At 37.5% G+C, this 16,061-nt stretch overlaps 1 protein-coding gene across 2 annotated transcripts in view; it reads left to right on the top strand.

Moving 5' to 3' along the window:
- The window catches only part of SMC6 (structural maintenance of chromosomes 6), a 68,509-nt gene extending 53,138 nt beyond the window's left edge, over positions 1-15,371 (top strand). For both annotated transcript variants that reach the window (XM_035700983.2, XM_035700984.2), the window contains exons 21-27: positions 174-311; positions 1,265-1,410; positions 4,436-4,561; positions 7,403-7,508; positions 10,501-10,653; positions 13,754-13,851; positions 14,861-15,371. In XM_035700983.2, coding sequence (XP_035556876.1) covers positions 174-311; positions 1,265-1,410; positions 4,436-4,561; positions 7,403-7,508; positions 10,501-10,653; positions 13,754-13,851; positions 14,861-14,975 — 882 coding nt within the window. In that variant the 3' untranslated portion in view covers positions 14,976-15,371. The remainder of the gene's footprint in view (positions 1-173; positions 312-1,264; positions 1,411-4,435; positions 4,562-7,402; positions 7,509-10,500; positions 10,654-13,753; positions 13,852-14,860) is intronic.
- Positions 15,372-16,061: the final 690 nt, after the last annotated feature.

The raw sequence follows: 16,061 nt of genomic DNA, 5'->3' as shown, positions 1-16,061 counted from the left end.
GTGACTTAATTTGTTGAAACCCCTCACTTCCATTCATACACCTGGATATGAGCTCTAACGCTTGCCTCTGGAAGCATCGTAACCCTGTCCACTTATTGTCAGTTTTATACCTATGCTGGTAATTTTTTTTAAACAACTTTTCTTTATAGATTATTTTGGCTTTTTTCAAACAGGATGAATTAAACCTTGCTGATTCTGAAGTGGATAACCAAAAACGAGGAAAGCGGCATTATGAGGAAAAACAGAAAGAACACTTGGATACTTTAAATAAAAAGAAACGAGAACTGGATATGAAAGAAAAAGAACTAGAGGTTATCCAGCATTTTTCTTTTGTGTTTTGTTTACAAACTTAGTCATGGCTGTTAAAGTGTTTTCCTTAATGTCGGGTTTTCAAACACAGACACGGGGTCTGATGAATATCCATTTGGTATGGAATGACAGTTGTTTCAGTGAATCAACGAAACCACCCACCATGGAGAAGGCTTTAGCTCACACAGCAGGTCTAATCTCATGTCTCTGAGGGATTTGGAAAGTGACACTTGCTCTCAGCTACTTTTAGCTCCTTATATGCCCAGCGTGGCAAATAGATGGAGCTTTATGTCAGAAAAAGGCACCCCTTCCTCTGAGTAGCATGGGTATAGACTGGGCTGGAATTCAGCTCCTGCATACTACCACACACCCTTATTAGCAGCTGTTAGCAGCAGCCCTGTCTTTAGATAACACTGAAGAGGCAAACTTGGTCTAACCAGAAGAGGTAGATTCCAACTTTTCTTAGGAAAATAACTTTAACTCTGATTGCTTGTCTTACTTGCTTATGACTCTTATGAAATGTTACAAATATAAAATAAGTACTATGTGTAAAGGTAGTTGGAGTTTTTAAATATTTTATGAATATGGGGGTCTTTTTGTTTGTATTTTCAGTACTATTTGATGTTCAGAGGCCATCCTAAAATACAGAAAACTGTCTGACCTCAGTTACGAAAAATGCCACACTTTCCATAACTGCCACTTGAAGTCTATTTCACTAGGAAGATAGGGAGATATTAGAAATTATTAAAGTCGTGCACAGTAATGCAGTTTCCTCTTGAAGATTTGTATAAAGAGTCTAGATTCTCTTCTCAACATAAGGCTTAAAGAAATAACAAGGTATTAAAATACCTGTAAAATTCTGATCCTAAGCTCAGGATTTTACTGTGCATTTGTGGGCACAAGTAATCCAGTGAATTACTATATTTTTAAAGATATTAAACATCTACAACCTTAGGAGAAAATGTCACAAGCAAGACAAATCTGCCCAGAAAGAATAGAAGTAAAAAAATCGGCGTCAATTCTGGACAAAGAAATTAATAGATTAAGACAAAAGATACAAGCAGAACATGCTAGTCATGGTGATCGAGAGGAAATAATGAGGTAAGTGGTTGGTAGCTTTTCTGCTTCATTCTTCATATATATTATTAAGACATAAAATTATATTCTTAAAAACAATGGGAAGAAACACAAATGTAGTAAGAGAAGTTTTTCTTTAAAATAAATAATATTTCACATGTTTTATTTTGTTTTTTAAGTAAAATCTCCACAAACCATAAGAGACTCTTAAATCATAGGAAACAAACTGAGGATCACTGGTGGGGAGGGGGTTGCAGGGTGGGGTAACTGGGTGATGGGCATGAAGGAAGGCATGTGATGTAATGAACACTGGATGTTATATAAGCCTGATGAATCACTGACATCTACCTTTGACACCAATAATAATACACTATATATTAATTAATTGAACTTAAAAGAATAAGTTAAAAAAAAATTAAAAATGTAAAGTTTAATCTCCAGTTTATTTTTTTCCAGTGAACATTTTTTCTTCAGTCCTTAGGGACTAGACTCCTTCCACCAGCTTTACTGGAGGTCAAGGGGCACATCAGGCTGGGGGTGTTGGGTCATGTGGTGCTTCCTGAGAACTGTGCCCAGCTGCCTTGCTATGAATAGAATGGCTTGCACAGCCCTGTAGTCTCACACACAGCTTGAGCAGCACACAGCCATCGAAGACACTGCCCTGGCAGCGACCCTGACGTGGTGGCCTCAACACTGTCCCAAATGGATAGCAACTTCTTAATTGTCTTGCCCTGGGTTGCACCACTTAGGGGCCCTTTGTGACATGTCCAGTATTATTCCATCTTTTCTTGGAAATGAGGACCCGACAGGGCATTACCTCCCATGTTTTAAATTCAGTATAAAGGGGCACACCATGAAAGGTGGCTGTTTCCTCTCCAGTTTCATCTCTGCCACTTTTCTCTTTTTACCTAGTTAAATTTATTAAATATACTTTAACTGTTTATATAAATGCAAAGTAATATGAGCATATGTTACTTTTCATTCTTGCCAGATACAAGAGGTAGCACAGTAAATAAACTGTTACAGATTGCTTTCTTTAATTTAATGATCTATTGTGGAGATCTTTTTATATCAGTACATAGGTATTTTCTCATTGCTTTTTATAATTACATGGTATTGAATCATCTACTGATGGATAGTCGAATTTTAATCTAATCCCTTGCTGTTATAAATGGTGGTGCACAGTAAATAATTTTGTACGTGTCTTACTTTATAGTCAAGGTGTTTTAATAGGATTGAATCCATTTTGGAAAACTCCTTTCTAGGGACTGTGCTTATTTGCATTCCTAAGGGCAGTGTGTCTGAGGGCTTGTTTCCCCTCAGCCTAAACAGTGTGTGATAACCTTAGATTCTTTTTGCCAATGGGTAGATTTCCTTTAAAAAAAAAAAAAAAAAAGAGAGAGAGACCACAATGTAATTTTAATTTCCATTTACTTATTTTGAGTCTGAACATCTTTTCATGCCTTAAGGACCATTTATATCTTTTTCTGTGAACTTTTTGTGTACTTCTTCATTTTCCTGTATTTTTGGTGTGAAACGTATATATTATCTTTTTCCAAAAGGCTATTTGAAATTTTGTTGTCTTATAATTAATTGCTTCCCTAAGAATGGCCATGTGAAGTAATGTGTTTTGTTTTTGCATGTTCAGAATGATTTGTAGCTTTTTAATTGGAATGGATAGTTCCACCTGATAGAACATTCTTTTTCTCCAATAGAACATTCTTTTTCTCCTTTCTGTTTACGAGTACTGTAACTTGTCCAGAATGTCAGATTCTGTGTTCCTTTCTTTGGTGTACACTGTGTTATTTTAATCTCTAGATTTACCTTATTTCTTAAAATTTCTTTTTTGTATTTTGTTTTTAAATATTTTTTGTGCTGTTGTTGGTTTTGCCTAGGCCTTTGTTGCACACATTGTATGTCCTTTGTCTTCTGTTACTTTGTCTAACCATGTTATCTTTTCCCCCGTTTTTTTTTTTTTCTCGATTCTGATCTCGTTGTCTACCAGTGTTTTCTGCACTGTCTCTTTTGCCCTGTGCATCATCTCCTTATTTTGTCTTCTTATCTTTGTTCTTTTTTGTCTAACTCCCTCCCCCCAGCTTGAGTTCTGTAGGTTCCCACTTTCCACCTCCTCTCACCTGGTTATCACCTTCTGTTGTTTACCTGTCTGTCCTGTCTGTTCTCTGAGTTCTTTGATTTATCTATTCTTTCAGTTCTTTTATTTCTGTTTTGTGGTGTGTCTTCTGGGTAGCATTTAAGTCTTGTTCTGTTCTCTTTTAATTCATCGTTTTCAGGTATAGTTTTCATCGGCTTTGTAACCACATTGTTCTAATGCGTTTTCTTTGTCTGTTGGTTGTATTGTGCTGTTCTTTCCCAAGCCTGTTTCTATTAATATCTGTGCGTGGATAACTGTACTGGTGCCTTTTCTGTTACTCGTTTTCTACTTGGATTTTCCTGGACTGGGCATTTGAATGAGCTTGGGGTGGGCAGCTGTAGAGCCTTGGCTAAGGTTGCTTTTCAGACTCGCTCAGGAATCTTCTCTCTCTTGCTACACTAGTGAGCAGTTGCCCTCTGTAATAGCACTTTCAAGTGGCCCTGCCTTCTTTGCCTCTTTGACCTAGACTTGTTCAGGCTGGGGTTGGCCAATCCTAGTGCTCACCCTGTGTTCCTGCACTGGCATCTGTCACTAAGGGAAACATTTCTTGCCTTCCAGTGTGATCCCTTCACTTTCAGAAGGTGGTATTTGCTGGCATTTTCTAAGATCTGCCATTCCGGCCCCCACCTGGGCTCTTGCCTCATGTCTTTCCTCTGCCTTCTCCAGGGCCTGGACTTTTCCTGCCCAGCCTGTCTGTGTACAGGGCTTCCCCTTCAAGGCAGCAGATGCTCATTCTGGGAGTATAGTTGGCCTGGAGACAGGACAACCTGCTATTGCTGGGCCCCTTGGCACTCCCTGCACTCTTCCTTCTTCCCCATTAAATATATTTGAGATTTTACTTATCTTTATGTTTCTTTGAATGGCACTTGTTGACTTAATATTTTGTTCATAAAACAGGCAGTATCAAGAAGCAAGAGAAACCTATCTTGATCTGGATAATAAAGTCAGGACTTTAAAAAGGTTTATTAAATTGCTGGAAGAAATAATGACTCATAGATATAAAACATATCAACAATTTAGAAGGTAAGTGCATTTAAAAACATCACATATTTTACATTTTCGTATTTTCTTTGTTTTCACATTATCTCTTAGAAATAATAAAATTAAATTGAAAGAACTTTACACGACTCAGTTAAAGAAGAAACTGCCAGTGTTTCCTTTATTGGCCAGTACTTAGGGTCCTGTCATTTAATCAGAGAATACTAGATTGGAAGAGACTTTTGAAACAAGCTTATCCAATTTTTCCACTCCGTTATGTACCTTTACTAGGTAACTCAGAGAGGGCTATTCAACCTCTGCTTACATAGGTCCATTGAATAGATGCTCACTGGCTTTGAAACAGCCTATTTCACTCTTAGACATTGCAGGTTCTTAAGGGATACAAGTATTTGATAGGACCTGTTGAGGTAGTATCTCAGTTTATGATCTGATGGAATAGTGTGGCTCCATGGATGTAGACTCTGATTTGTTTACTGCTGTGTGTCCAATACCTACTACTGTGCCTGGAATATAGTAGAAAGTTGATATATGGGTTGAAAGAATGAACACAAGGTCAGAGAAACTGGATATTATTAATATACCCAGAAATACTAATACTCTCAGGAATAGATGGATCCCAGTGAAAATCACAAACAACAGAAATAAACCAGAGGTCCGTTTATGGGTAAGGATAGACCTTGACCTACTTGGATTCAAGGCAGTCCTAGTCTTTGCATTTAACCTCTGTTTTCCACAGTGGCATTCCCTCGTGACCTGCTGTTCACCTGTCTTTATACCCAAAACTCTATAATCCTGAGACTATAGAATTTCAAAAATATATCTAGTATGTTTGAGGAAATTGAGGTAATTCCATAAAGAAAAACAGGCTTTGCATTTTTGGCCATATTCCTTAACTATAGGTCAATATTTGAAATGTGTGCTTCAGTTTTGTAAGTGTGTTATTAGAACTTCACTTAAATAGGATTTATTTTTATCCTTTTGAGACTGCTTGTAAGTTTCACACAGTGGGACCTGAGCAGCTGATCCAGGACCAGCCCTTTCCTACCTGTGAAGCAGTGTTCTTTGGGATACTCCACTGATACCTTGGGAGTTAGAAGGCTTTTGCTGAGACCTGGGGGTATTCCTGGCTCTGGGTGACCTGTGGGGCTTGCTTCTGCTGCTTTGGGATGTTTCTTGCCCCGGTCTCACAAATACAGAGAGAATGGCTCCCTTTGTCAGTCTTCTAGAGTTCTCTGTACCCCCATCTCTAGGCTTTGAGAACTGAGCACTTTACCTTCCCCCAGCTCTGTCTTCAACAGGGAGACCTGCAGGCTCCACCTGCATTTCCACTCTCCTTTACTCTTTCTGAAAGTAGTGATGTGGGACATCTAGAAGGCTCAATTTATTTGTTTCCTGTATTTCAGAGATCATTTTGACTGGAATTGCCTCTACTGTTCACTGTCAGTCTGAAAACTTGTTGCATTTATTTCAACCAGTCTTTTGGCTGTGTCAGGCTGAGAGTAAATAAATCCAATGCCCATTTCTACATCAGAAAGCAGTAGGATTTTTCAGAAGCAGTAGGATTTTTTTTTTATACTGTTATCCAGAAAATTTATATTCAGAATATTTTCTGTAAAAGTATTTGTATTCTAGTTTATTATCTTGATATGTTTCTTCACCACTGATATATTCTATCTTCTTTACCCAGTCTTAGGAGTAGAATGAGAATGATCAAATTCTTAAAATTGTTTATCTCTTTACACTGGAGAACCTTGCCATTTTATGAGGACAGTCTTAGACATCTCATGTCTGGAAGCAATTGAAGAATACTTACCAGTAGTGAAAGAAAGAAAAGTTAACAGAAAATTCTGACCAGCTAGCTATGGTTGCTGTGTCACAAAAGAAAACTCAGCTATCAGATTTTCTGGGGTGGAGATTTAATGTAGTTTAGCAAGGGAATTAGGGGGATAATAAGAAAATGATAATTACTCTGAAGAAATGAACCTTAGGCTCATTAAAGAGCAAAGATGTTAAGAAAATACCAAGTCTCCTCTCATTTGGATCTTCTTTTCTAAATACCATTCCCTCCTTGGAGAAATGGCTGGTTCCGGAGCAGGGCAGAGAAGGTACAGAGGAGCCTCTTGCTGTGCCAGAAAATAAAGAGTACTCAGAAGAAACAGTCATGCTCCAAGGACACAGGAGGCTCCCACTGGCCAGACCTGGGCCCATTTGAGGACAGAACGGATGGTAACTCTGTGGAGAAAATGAAGAATCTGTGACTCCATCCTGATACATAGGAAAGTGAATAAGTACATAAATAATTGAGGAGGAAAGGAAAGGTCTTCCCTACAGTGGAATGCCGTGTGATAAATGGAGTTTGCATTGTGCCAGGAGGTGGATAAGGTATTCTAGGTACAGAACGATTAAGAGGTTGCCCTCACCCTGAATGTCTCCATAAGTTGAGAAGTGATATGCAAATGAATAGGCCATTTATTTATTATCTTAACAGTACTAGAGTTTCATCTCTCTAGGACAAGATTTATGTCTTCTATATTAGGGTGATGCCTCATATGAATTGCTTGAATGATTGATGTATTCCTATGGATTGGCTGTAATGTAATAGAAGATATTAAGTGTGGGATAGCATCTTCATGCATTCTTTAGTGTTTGTTGATTATAAAAGGAAATTTTAAAAAAAAGGAAATGAAGTGGTAAAAATGTGGGAACACAAATAAAATACAAAGACGAGGGGAAAAATCTTAACAATCCTATTGTTAAATAAGCAGCCAGAGTTAACATTTTGGCATATTTCTGTCTGGCCCTCCATGCTGGCTCAAAGATCATGCTGAATATACAGTTTAATGTGCCCAATGTCTTCATTTCAAGGTGTCTGACTTTACGATGCAAGTTGTACTTTGACAACTTACTGTCTCAGCGAGCCTATTGTGGAAAAATGAACTTTGACCACAAGAATGAAACTCTTAGCATATCGGTAAGTATCTTAACTCTCCATGTTGCTAATTTTTAGGAGGATTAGCTGCTGTATTTCCTTTGATGATACATTGATAAGCTTTAATCTGTTGTGTTTGGAAAACAAAAGAACTTACTTGTAAGCTAAGGATAGTGTTGGTCAGAGTGTTGAATATTAGGTTGACCTCACTGGCTAACGCTGCCTTTGTACCTCTCCCCTATCTCGACCTCAGACAGCCACTGTGAAGGTAATTAGGAATTTTGTTTTCAGTGACAAATGTTTACCCTCTTTTCACTCCATGGGTTTCTTGTTTAAATTCATGTAGTATTTTAAATTATGTGGGATATTATAGGAAGTCCTATACTCTGAAAGTCACTAAAAAAATGAAGAAAGGATTTCTCTGAAGCATGTTCTAACGCAGGTAATTGTCTTTGCATTTATTTCTAATGGTGTCTGTAGATCCAGCCTCTTTTGAATAAACAAAGCCACTACATTCAACTTTGTGGAGACTGTGGATTCTTTTAATAGTCACATGCATTGAAAGAGGGAATATGGGAGATAGTATTAAAAGTTATGTAGTCAGGAGGTCAAGAGCAACCACCCACTTTCATAACTGGGGCAAAATTCTTAAGTAATTGCTTATTACTCTTAGTTGCCTTAGATTTTTTTTTTAATTTTATTTCTTTATTCATGAGAGACACAGAGGGGCAGAGACATATGCAGAGGGAGAAGCAGGCTCCCTGCAGAGAGCCCAATGTGGGACTCCATCCCAGGACCCCAGGATCACAACCTGAGCCAAGGTAGACGCTCAACCACTGAGCCACCCAGGTGTCCCTAATTGGCATAAATGTTTATGGTATCCCTAGTTGCCACTTCATTTTAATACTTAGAATAAATAATAATTTACAGCACATATACATACCTAATAAACCTCATATACATTTTTTAAGAATAATAATTAAGAAAAAGAATGACAGTACATTTAGAAATGATCAGAGCGCTTAAGGGGGAACTTTATAAGTATCCAAGTAATGAGTAAGTACCTGAAAAAGTACTCAGTATCATTATTTGTCAGAAAAATATAAATTTGGAGCACCTGGATTGATTCAGTCGGTTAAGCATCTGACTTATGATTTTTGCTCAGGTTACGATCTCATAGGTTGTGGAATTGAGCCCTGCAATAGGCTTTCTTTCTTTCTCTCTCCCTCTCAAAAGAAATAGAGAGAGAGAAAGAAAGAGACAGAAAGAGAGAGAGAGACAGAGAGACATAGAGAGAGAAAGAAAGAGAGAGAGAGAGAGAGAGAGAGAGAGAGAGAGAGAGAGGGAAAGGTTAAACCATAATAAATGACTATTGTACTGCTACCAGTGTGACCAAAACTAACAACACCAGTAACATCTTAGGTTGGTGAGGCTGTGCACTTGGAACACTCATACTTTGCCAGCAGTCATATAATTTGATAAAACTATTTTAGAAACCTGTTTGGCAGTGTTTATAAAAGCAATTCCATTCTTCAAAACTCTTCAAAAACTGATAAAAATTCACCTGATTAAATGGTGATGATTAGAGTCAGAATCATTGTTACCATTTGGATTTTTGTCACGACTGGGAGAGAACACAGGGAATCTGCTGAGATGCTAGGAATGTTCTGTGTCTTGCTTGGAGTAATTACCCAAGTAATTGAGCTGAAAACTTAAGCTTTATATTCTTTACTGTATATGAATTATACTCTAATAAAAATGAAAAAAAAAAAAAGAAAATAGTGGAAATATTTGGATCATTTATCTCCAGAGCTAACTGTGTAGGACAACCAAAGCTAGACCTTCTGACATTATCACCTCTGTTATTCAATAAAAGAATATTAGTGTTTTAGGAATCCTTAAGTTCTCTAGTCTTTGTTTTACAAATAAGGAAACTGAGACCAAAGTCCCATTATAAATTAATAATAGATCAGGGGTAAAATTTAGATCTCCACAATTAATCGAGGGCTTCATTTATTAGATTAATACAAAATGCAATTTTTGAGCAAAAGACCACATCCTGTTACTTAGTTCTTCTTGCTTTTATGTGGGGTAGTTTGGTTGGTTGGTTTCATCTGGCTTTTTACTGCTTAGTTGCTTTTTCATTTGGAGTCTCACAGATTCAGACTTACAGATGATAAATAAATTTCAGTATATGTTTAAATGAGAATTTTTATAACCCTTTTATAAATGAATGCCATTTGAGAGGCACATAATTTTCAGATAGTGGGTGAGAAAAATCTGTGAAGCTGTGTGTCTGCTAAAACACATATGGTAGGACTTTATGACAGACAACCTGATGGTGCCCCGATTTTCCATCTTATGGATATATATGTGTGTATGGAATTTTGCCCAAATGAAATAGAATTCCTTCCGATTTATTTTATGTCTCCCCAGGATATTGTGTGAGAGTTTATTAATTTTATCACTTGCTTTTTTTCATGATATCCTTTCCTTAAATTCTTAATAAGAATTTTTGAAAGAAATTTTACATGTTTCAGTTCACTGCTGCTGTTTATTCCTTGGCCAGTGTGAGCCCCTAAATTTAAGTTGGTCCTGGTGTCTTTTTGATATTCAGTAATTACCTTTTAAAGTAGCTTAGCCACTAGATGTCACTGTATTTCAAGTAACAAAAGATTATCTGAGCACTTAGCAATGTTTGCAAAAAGAAAAAAAAAAAAGATCTCATTCACAGTAGCATCAAAAACAATAAGATACTTAGGAATAAATTTAACCAAGGAAGTGAAATATCTGTACACTGAAAACTGTAGGACATTGATGAAGGAAACGGAAGAAGACACAAATAAATGGGAAGATATCCCGTGTTCATGGATCAGAATTAATATTGTTATAAATACATGTCATTTCTGTATCATTAAATCACTAATGATTTTTTTTTTAACTGTAAACCCATTCTTTTTAATGCTAGCCAACCTTTTTTTATAGAATTTAGTCTGACTTATGCTACACTTTGTGTTTTATGAACTCATTCAAGGTTCAGCCTGGAGAAGGAAACAGAGCTGCCTTCAATGACATGAGAGCCTTATCTGGAGGAGAACGTTCTTTTTCCACAGTTTGCTTCATTCTTTCTCTGTGGTCCATTGCTGAGTCTCCTTTCAGGTGCCTAGATGAGTTTGATGTCTACATGGTAGGTATTAAATTTTGAATTCTCTAATTTTTGTTCTGTTGGAAATGTGTATTTTGAAAGGAAGCAGTTCTTTCTTTAGTTTTACCCACAAGAGAAGGGATCCTGCCCTGACACTTTAGTCCTTAAGAGCTAGTAGGGAAGAACTAAGAATCTAGCTAGTGCTCTCCCTGCTAGCCTGCAGGCCCCATCCTGGGCTTCCACCTCTTCCCTAGCTTATTTCCATCTTCCATGTTAAAAGTGGTAAGCATTTCCTTACCCTTTCTTGGACCAAAAGAGCAGCAGATACAACATGAGGGCAGGAAGTTTGACTTGGAAGTTACAGACCTAGGATTCAGACCTCTTCTGCCACTGCTTACCCAGAGGACTTTGGGCCTCATTTCATGTATAAAATCACATAATTCATCTCTCCTACCTTGTAGGGTTATGGGGAGATGCTACAGTGAGGTATGACTTATAAATGCACTTAGGATGATGGAGGCACATAGCCCTCACAGACCAGCCTTTACCCGTTCTGTGTAGTTCTTCATGCCTCGTTCTTTCCTAAACCCAAACCCACTATACTCTGGGTTTAGACTATGATACTCTGGCAAAACTTGCTTAGCAAAGATTATCAATGTACTTTAAGCATTATTTTAATTCTTTTACATTTTTGACACCAGAGACCAAAGTATTTGGCATCCTCTGTCTCTTATAATGTGTCTTCTTGCCAGTTTCCTCTCTCCTCTTTTCTGGTTCTAGTGTGTTCCGTGCTGCCTCCCCTAATGCCATTCCCCTTCAATGTATGAGGTTCTCTTTTATTTTTTATACTGTTGTTGATTTTCCTGGCTACCATAGCCTACCTACACCTACATGCTAAACACATGCACAGAGTCCCCAACATTACCACCTACATTTAGATACCAGAAAGTCTGAGTGTCTCATCCTGACATCTCTCTTGTACTCCGGACCCCTGTGCCCAACCATTGTTAGATGTCGTAAGGTACAACCACACCTCAGACTCAGCGAGTCTTCCACTCAGAGCCTCTTCCTTCTCCTAAATCCCCTACTCTGATTGGTGGCAAATTGCTGTTACCAACCCAGTTAGCTTTCACTGCCAGACCTTTGATGTATCTGTGATCCTCCCTTCCTTTTTACTTGCCCATCACATCTGACCTTCTGAGTCTCTGCTCCTTCCTGATACCTTCTCTCTGTCTCCCCAGCCCCTGCCTGTCATAACTGCCTCCTGTCCAGACTCCCAGACTTTAATCTTGCTTCTTCCTTGGTCCCTCCCTCACTGTTTTGCCAGATTTACATTTCTAAAATGAATCTGATCGTGGTCACTTACGTGTTAGAACTCTGTGGTGGCAAATTATCTTATCTGGGATGAATGTTTAATTCTTTGGGTGTCTGTGAGACCCTTCATGATATAGTATCTGCCCACTTTGTGGCCATCCTAAGCTACTTGTGATTTTTCCAAACACTATGCGTCTGCCTCTTGTGCTCTTCTCTGTGTCACAGTCTTACTCATCTTTCCAGACTTGGTTCAGATGTGATCTTTATATAGCCTTTGTGACCACCAGGCAGGATTGTGAGCTCCCTTGGCACCAACCTACACCAATTCATGCTATTATCTTTATATTTTATCTTATAAATATTTTTATTATATAATTGTATGTTCTGTACCTGTCACTATTGCATATTTTATACATTTTCATTCTGTTGTGGTCCTCTATTTCTCTATTTTCATGTCTGAATCTCCCACCAAATTATAGCCGTTTTGGAAGTTATCAACTGTCTTTTTTTTTTTTTTTTTTTATGATATGTCTACCTACTTGATGTCTAGCCCATAAGTGTTTACAAAGTGCTCTTTCATGGAATTTATACCTGTGCGTCCTGTATAATCTTTTGGTGTCATTTTTTCCCCACTATGTTACCATTGCTGCAGTTGGTTAGAAATGCCTCTGAGGATTGGTTTCAGGGCTAATTCATAAATCATAGAAGACAGTTGTTTTTACCATGCACTAATTTTGTTCAAAATGCCATTTTGCAATCTTATCACCCATCTTATTTGTCAAATTTAATTCTGAATAACTTCCTTCTCTTTCAGAAACTTAGAGGTTCTTAATTAGGATGGCATTTTGCCCCATTGGAATTATTTAGAAAAATGTACCCAAGTTCTGAAATCCAATCGGAAACAAATACATATATTTTGGTGGTTTGACAGCTTTGTTACTAAATGATAGGCCTCCCCAGGGCAGTGTTTTGAAAGGACAGCATTCTGCTTATGCAAGCTCTCATTATTTTTGTTAACTTTAAGTTAGATTGCTTTACAGATATGCCTGAGGGAAGAATTTATATAATACAAGCCATTGAGCAATAACCAGGATGTTGGTCTGCCTCCAAAACAGTGTGTTCTTATCCATGCTGTACTGCCACATAAAGTTTCAAATAGAACTTTAAAAACATATGCTTATGAAAACAGTTACGTTTTCAACTTTTCAGGAGTTTTCAAGGTACTTCGATGTTTTTTTTTTATCTGTTATTTGAACTTGGAAAATGTAAGCCCACAGTTTAGTTTCAAACCTGTTTAATGAAGCATTATTTTTATATACGCTGATATGCTGTTTAACTTATTTTAAAGATTGAATTGAGGAATTGGTTTGTAAATTTAAATTGGTTCATTGTAGAATGTGATGGGGTAGGGGTTAAAGGTTTTAAAACACCTTAATTGAGGGAAATTTTGAGAGATTTAGTAACTTTATAGTTGTCACTTTTGATACTCTTCTGAGGGTTATTATTACTGTACAGATTATATTCATTTTCTAACATTTAGTTGTGTCTTTGGAATATTTGCTGGTTATTTTAGTTGGTAAATATTTTTGAGGGAGGGAATTATACTTACAAATAATCTGACTATAGAAATTACCTGGAAGATTAGGTATATTCAGTTATTTTCCCCAAGAGTTTTGAATATTACCTTTCCCTATATGAATAGTTTGGCATCACAGATAAAGTAGTAGATGATCCTTGGATAAAAATGCTGGGGTTTGTAACAGCCAGCAGAATGCTGCTTTTGCGGGAACATGATTGATGCAACAGAGATCCTACCTTTGTTCTTCAGGACATGGTTAACCGGAGGATTGCAATGGACATGATACTCAAGATGGCAGATTCCCAGCGTTTCAGACAGTTTATCTTGCTTACCCCTCAAAGCATGAGGTAACTATAAAAAATTCTTTGGTGAATATATACATCAAGGAAGATAAAAGGGGAAAATAAATCTTTTATAATCTTAATTTTTTAAATGCAGATACATAAATCACCAATTAAAAGAAAACTCGGTTCTTGTGTCAGGAGATTTAAGATAATTTTTCCTTCTTAGAGATTTAAAATTTTGTTAGTGTTAATCTCCCTTCCATAATAGAAGCAAGTCGATGTAAATATGGTTATTGACTTGTTACTATTTCTCTTTTGACTCTGCTCCTTTGTGGTTATCATGAACAACTAATAAAGTAATTTTAGTAGTTCTGTTTAGACAAAAGACACAGTTTATGATTTCCTTAGTCTGGGCTCTTTTCCTGGTCGCTTACTGCGACTAGTCCTTCAAAGTGAAGAACTCTATCCTACGGTCAGTCAGCCTGTACTGGTTACTTATGCGGTGTCAGGCATTGTATCCCATAGAGTTGATACTCTGCATCTAAAGTGGTCACTTGATTCTTTGGGGATTGAAGTTTGTGATTGGAAATTTTCAGGTAACTCCTTCCTGGCAGTTAGAAATCGTTGGTATCTCCTCATTTTCTTTTTCTTCTAAACTGAAAGCCCATAGCACTTAACAGGAAGTCTATTTTAATTTTTTTAACATTTTTTTTGGCTACCTTGAATTTTTTCAATCAGCCACTTTTTTTGCAGGACTTGATCCTGGGTCTCCAGGATCAGGGCCTGGGCTGAAGGTGGCGCTAAACCACTGAGCCACCTGGGCTGCCCGGAAGTTAATTTTTAAAAATGAAAACAAATTATTTCTTTCGCGTTGGTGGTATAGTGGTGAGCATAGCTGCCTTCCAAATTATTTCTTTATTGCAACTTGTATTTTCTCCTCGAACTCCAGATATTGCAGCATATCCAACATTATCAGATACAGCAGATTGGTATTTTCAGGAAGTAGTTTTGGAATGTGTTTTATTGTGAAAATTTCCTAGTAATCTTGGGTAATTAATTTTGCTTCCTCTAGTTCACTTCCATCAAGTAAACTGATTAGAATTCTTCGAATGTCTGACCCTGAAAGAGGACAGACGACATTGCCTTTCCGACCTGTGGGCCAAGAGGAAGAAGAAGACCGAAGTTGATCTACAGCTCCCTGTGCCCTGTGCCATGTCCTCATGTTGCCAGATTTGTAAAGGGAAAGAGATTCAGGAGTATTTGATGAAATAAAATGAAACTGAAGATAATCTAAAATAAAAGAAACTCCTTTATATATCTGGCCCCAGTAAAATATGTAAATAAGTCTAGGAAGCCTACGACAACCAGCAATTTAAAATTACTGTTACTTTACTTTGAGGAAATTAATTTCATAGTATTGGTTTTAAATCTTTTTTTAAGTTTGTTTTTTTTTAACCATCTACTTTTATAGATTGTTTTTTCAGAAGTAAAATTTTGTACATATGTACATGTACATATCTGTTTAGTTTGGGTTCATTTCTATGGTATTTTGTAATAATTAAAATAAAAGTTTGAGCATCTGATTATATTTAGTTTTATTTTCCAGAATATGACCTCTTCATTGCAGAGGTTGGGGTGCACAGGCCGTCTGTGGGTAGGGACCAGTTTATAGAGGATTTACTGTCTGGTTTTGCTCATTAATTATGAGGGACCTGCACAGGACTATCAACCTTTGCTCAGAATCCCTGCACAGGTCATTTTGTATCATTAGAGATGCAACTAGAGATTTGGGCTGTACTTTTAATAATTAAATTGCATTCAAATTTAGGATGCTGTCTCTACAGCACTTTGATGGAGTACCACAGCACCACCAACCCTGACCCAATGCCTTTTCTCAGTCCTTGAACATCATCCATCCAACTAAGTGTCTAACCCATGTCACAACGGGATTGTGTCACAGCCCTACACCCTGACCTGTGGCATGCTTGCCTGGTTTAAAACCCCTCCGTTCATGGGCCAGGGCTCTTGGCTCAGCTGAGAGGAGCTGGGGAGAAGGGTTAAGAAAACGGGCTCCCTCCAGAGCAGGAAAGCCCAGCAGACCCAGAGGCCGGCCTATTGATGAGGAGCTGACACCTGTGACCTCAAAGACACATCCTGACTTTAGAGCTGTTTAAGAGTGGGCTTCTTAGAATGATAAAACATAGCATCTTGTAGGAAATGCTGTTTATCAACTTTTTTTTTTTTAAAGGCATGAGTAATACTCTTGCCTATAT

This window comes from Canis lupus, chromosome 17, assembly GCF_003254725.2.
Source record: "Canis lupus dingo isolate Sandy chromosome 17, ASM325472v2, whole genome shotgun sequence".
NCBI classification, from domain to species: Eukaryota; Metazoa; Chordata; class Mammalia; order Carnivora; family Canidae; genus Canis; species Canis lupus.
Note: the sequence above shows the minus strand (reverse complement) of the source record. Positions and strands in the feature narration are given on the sequence as shown.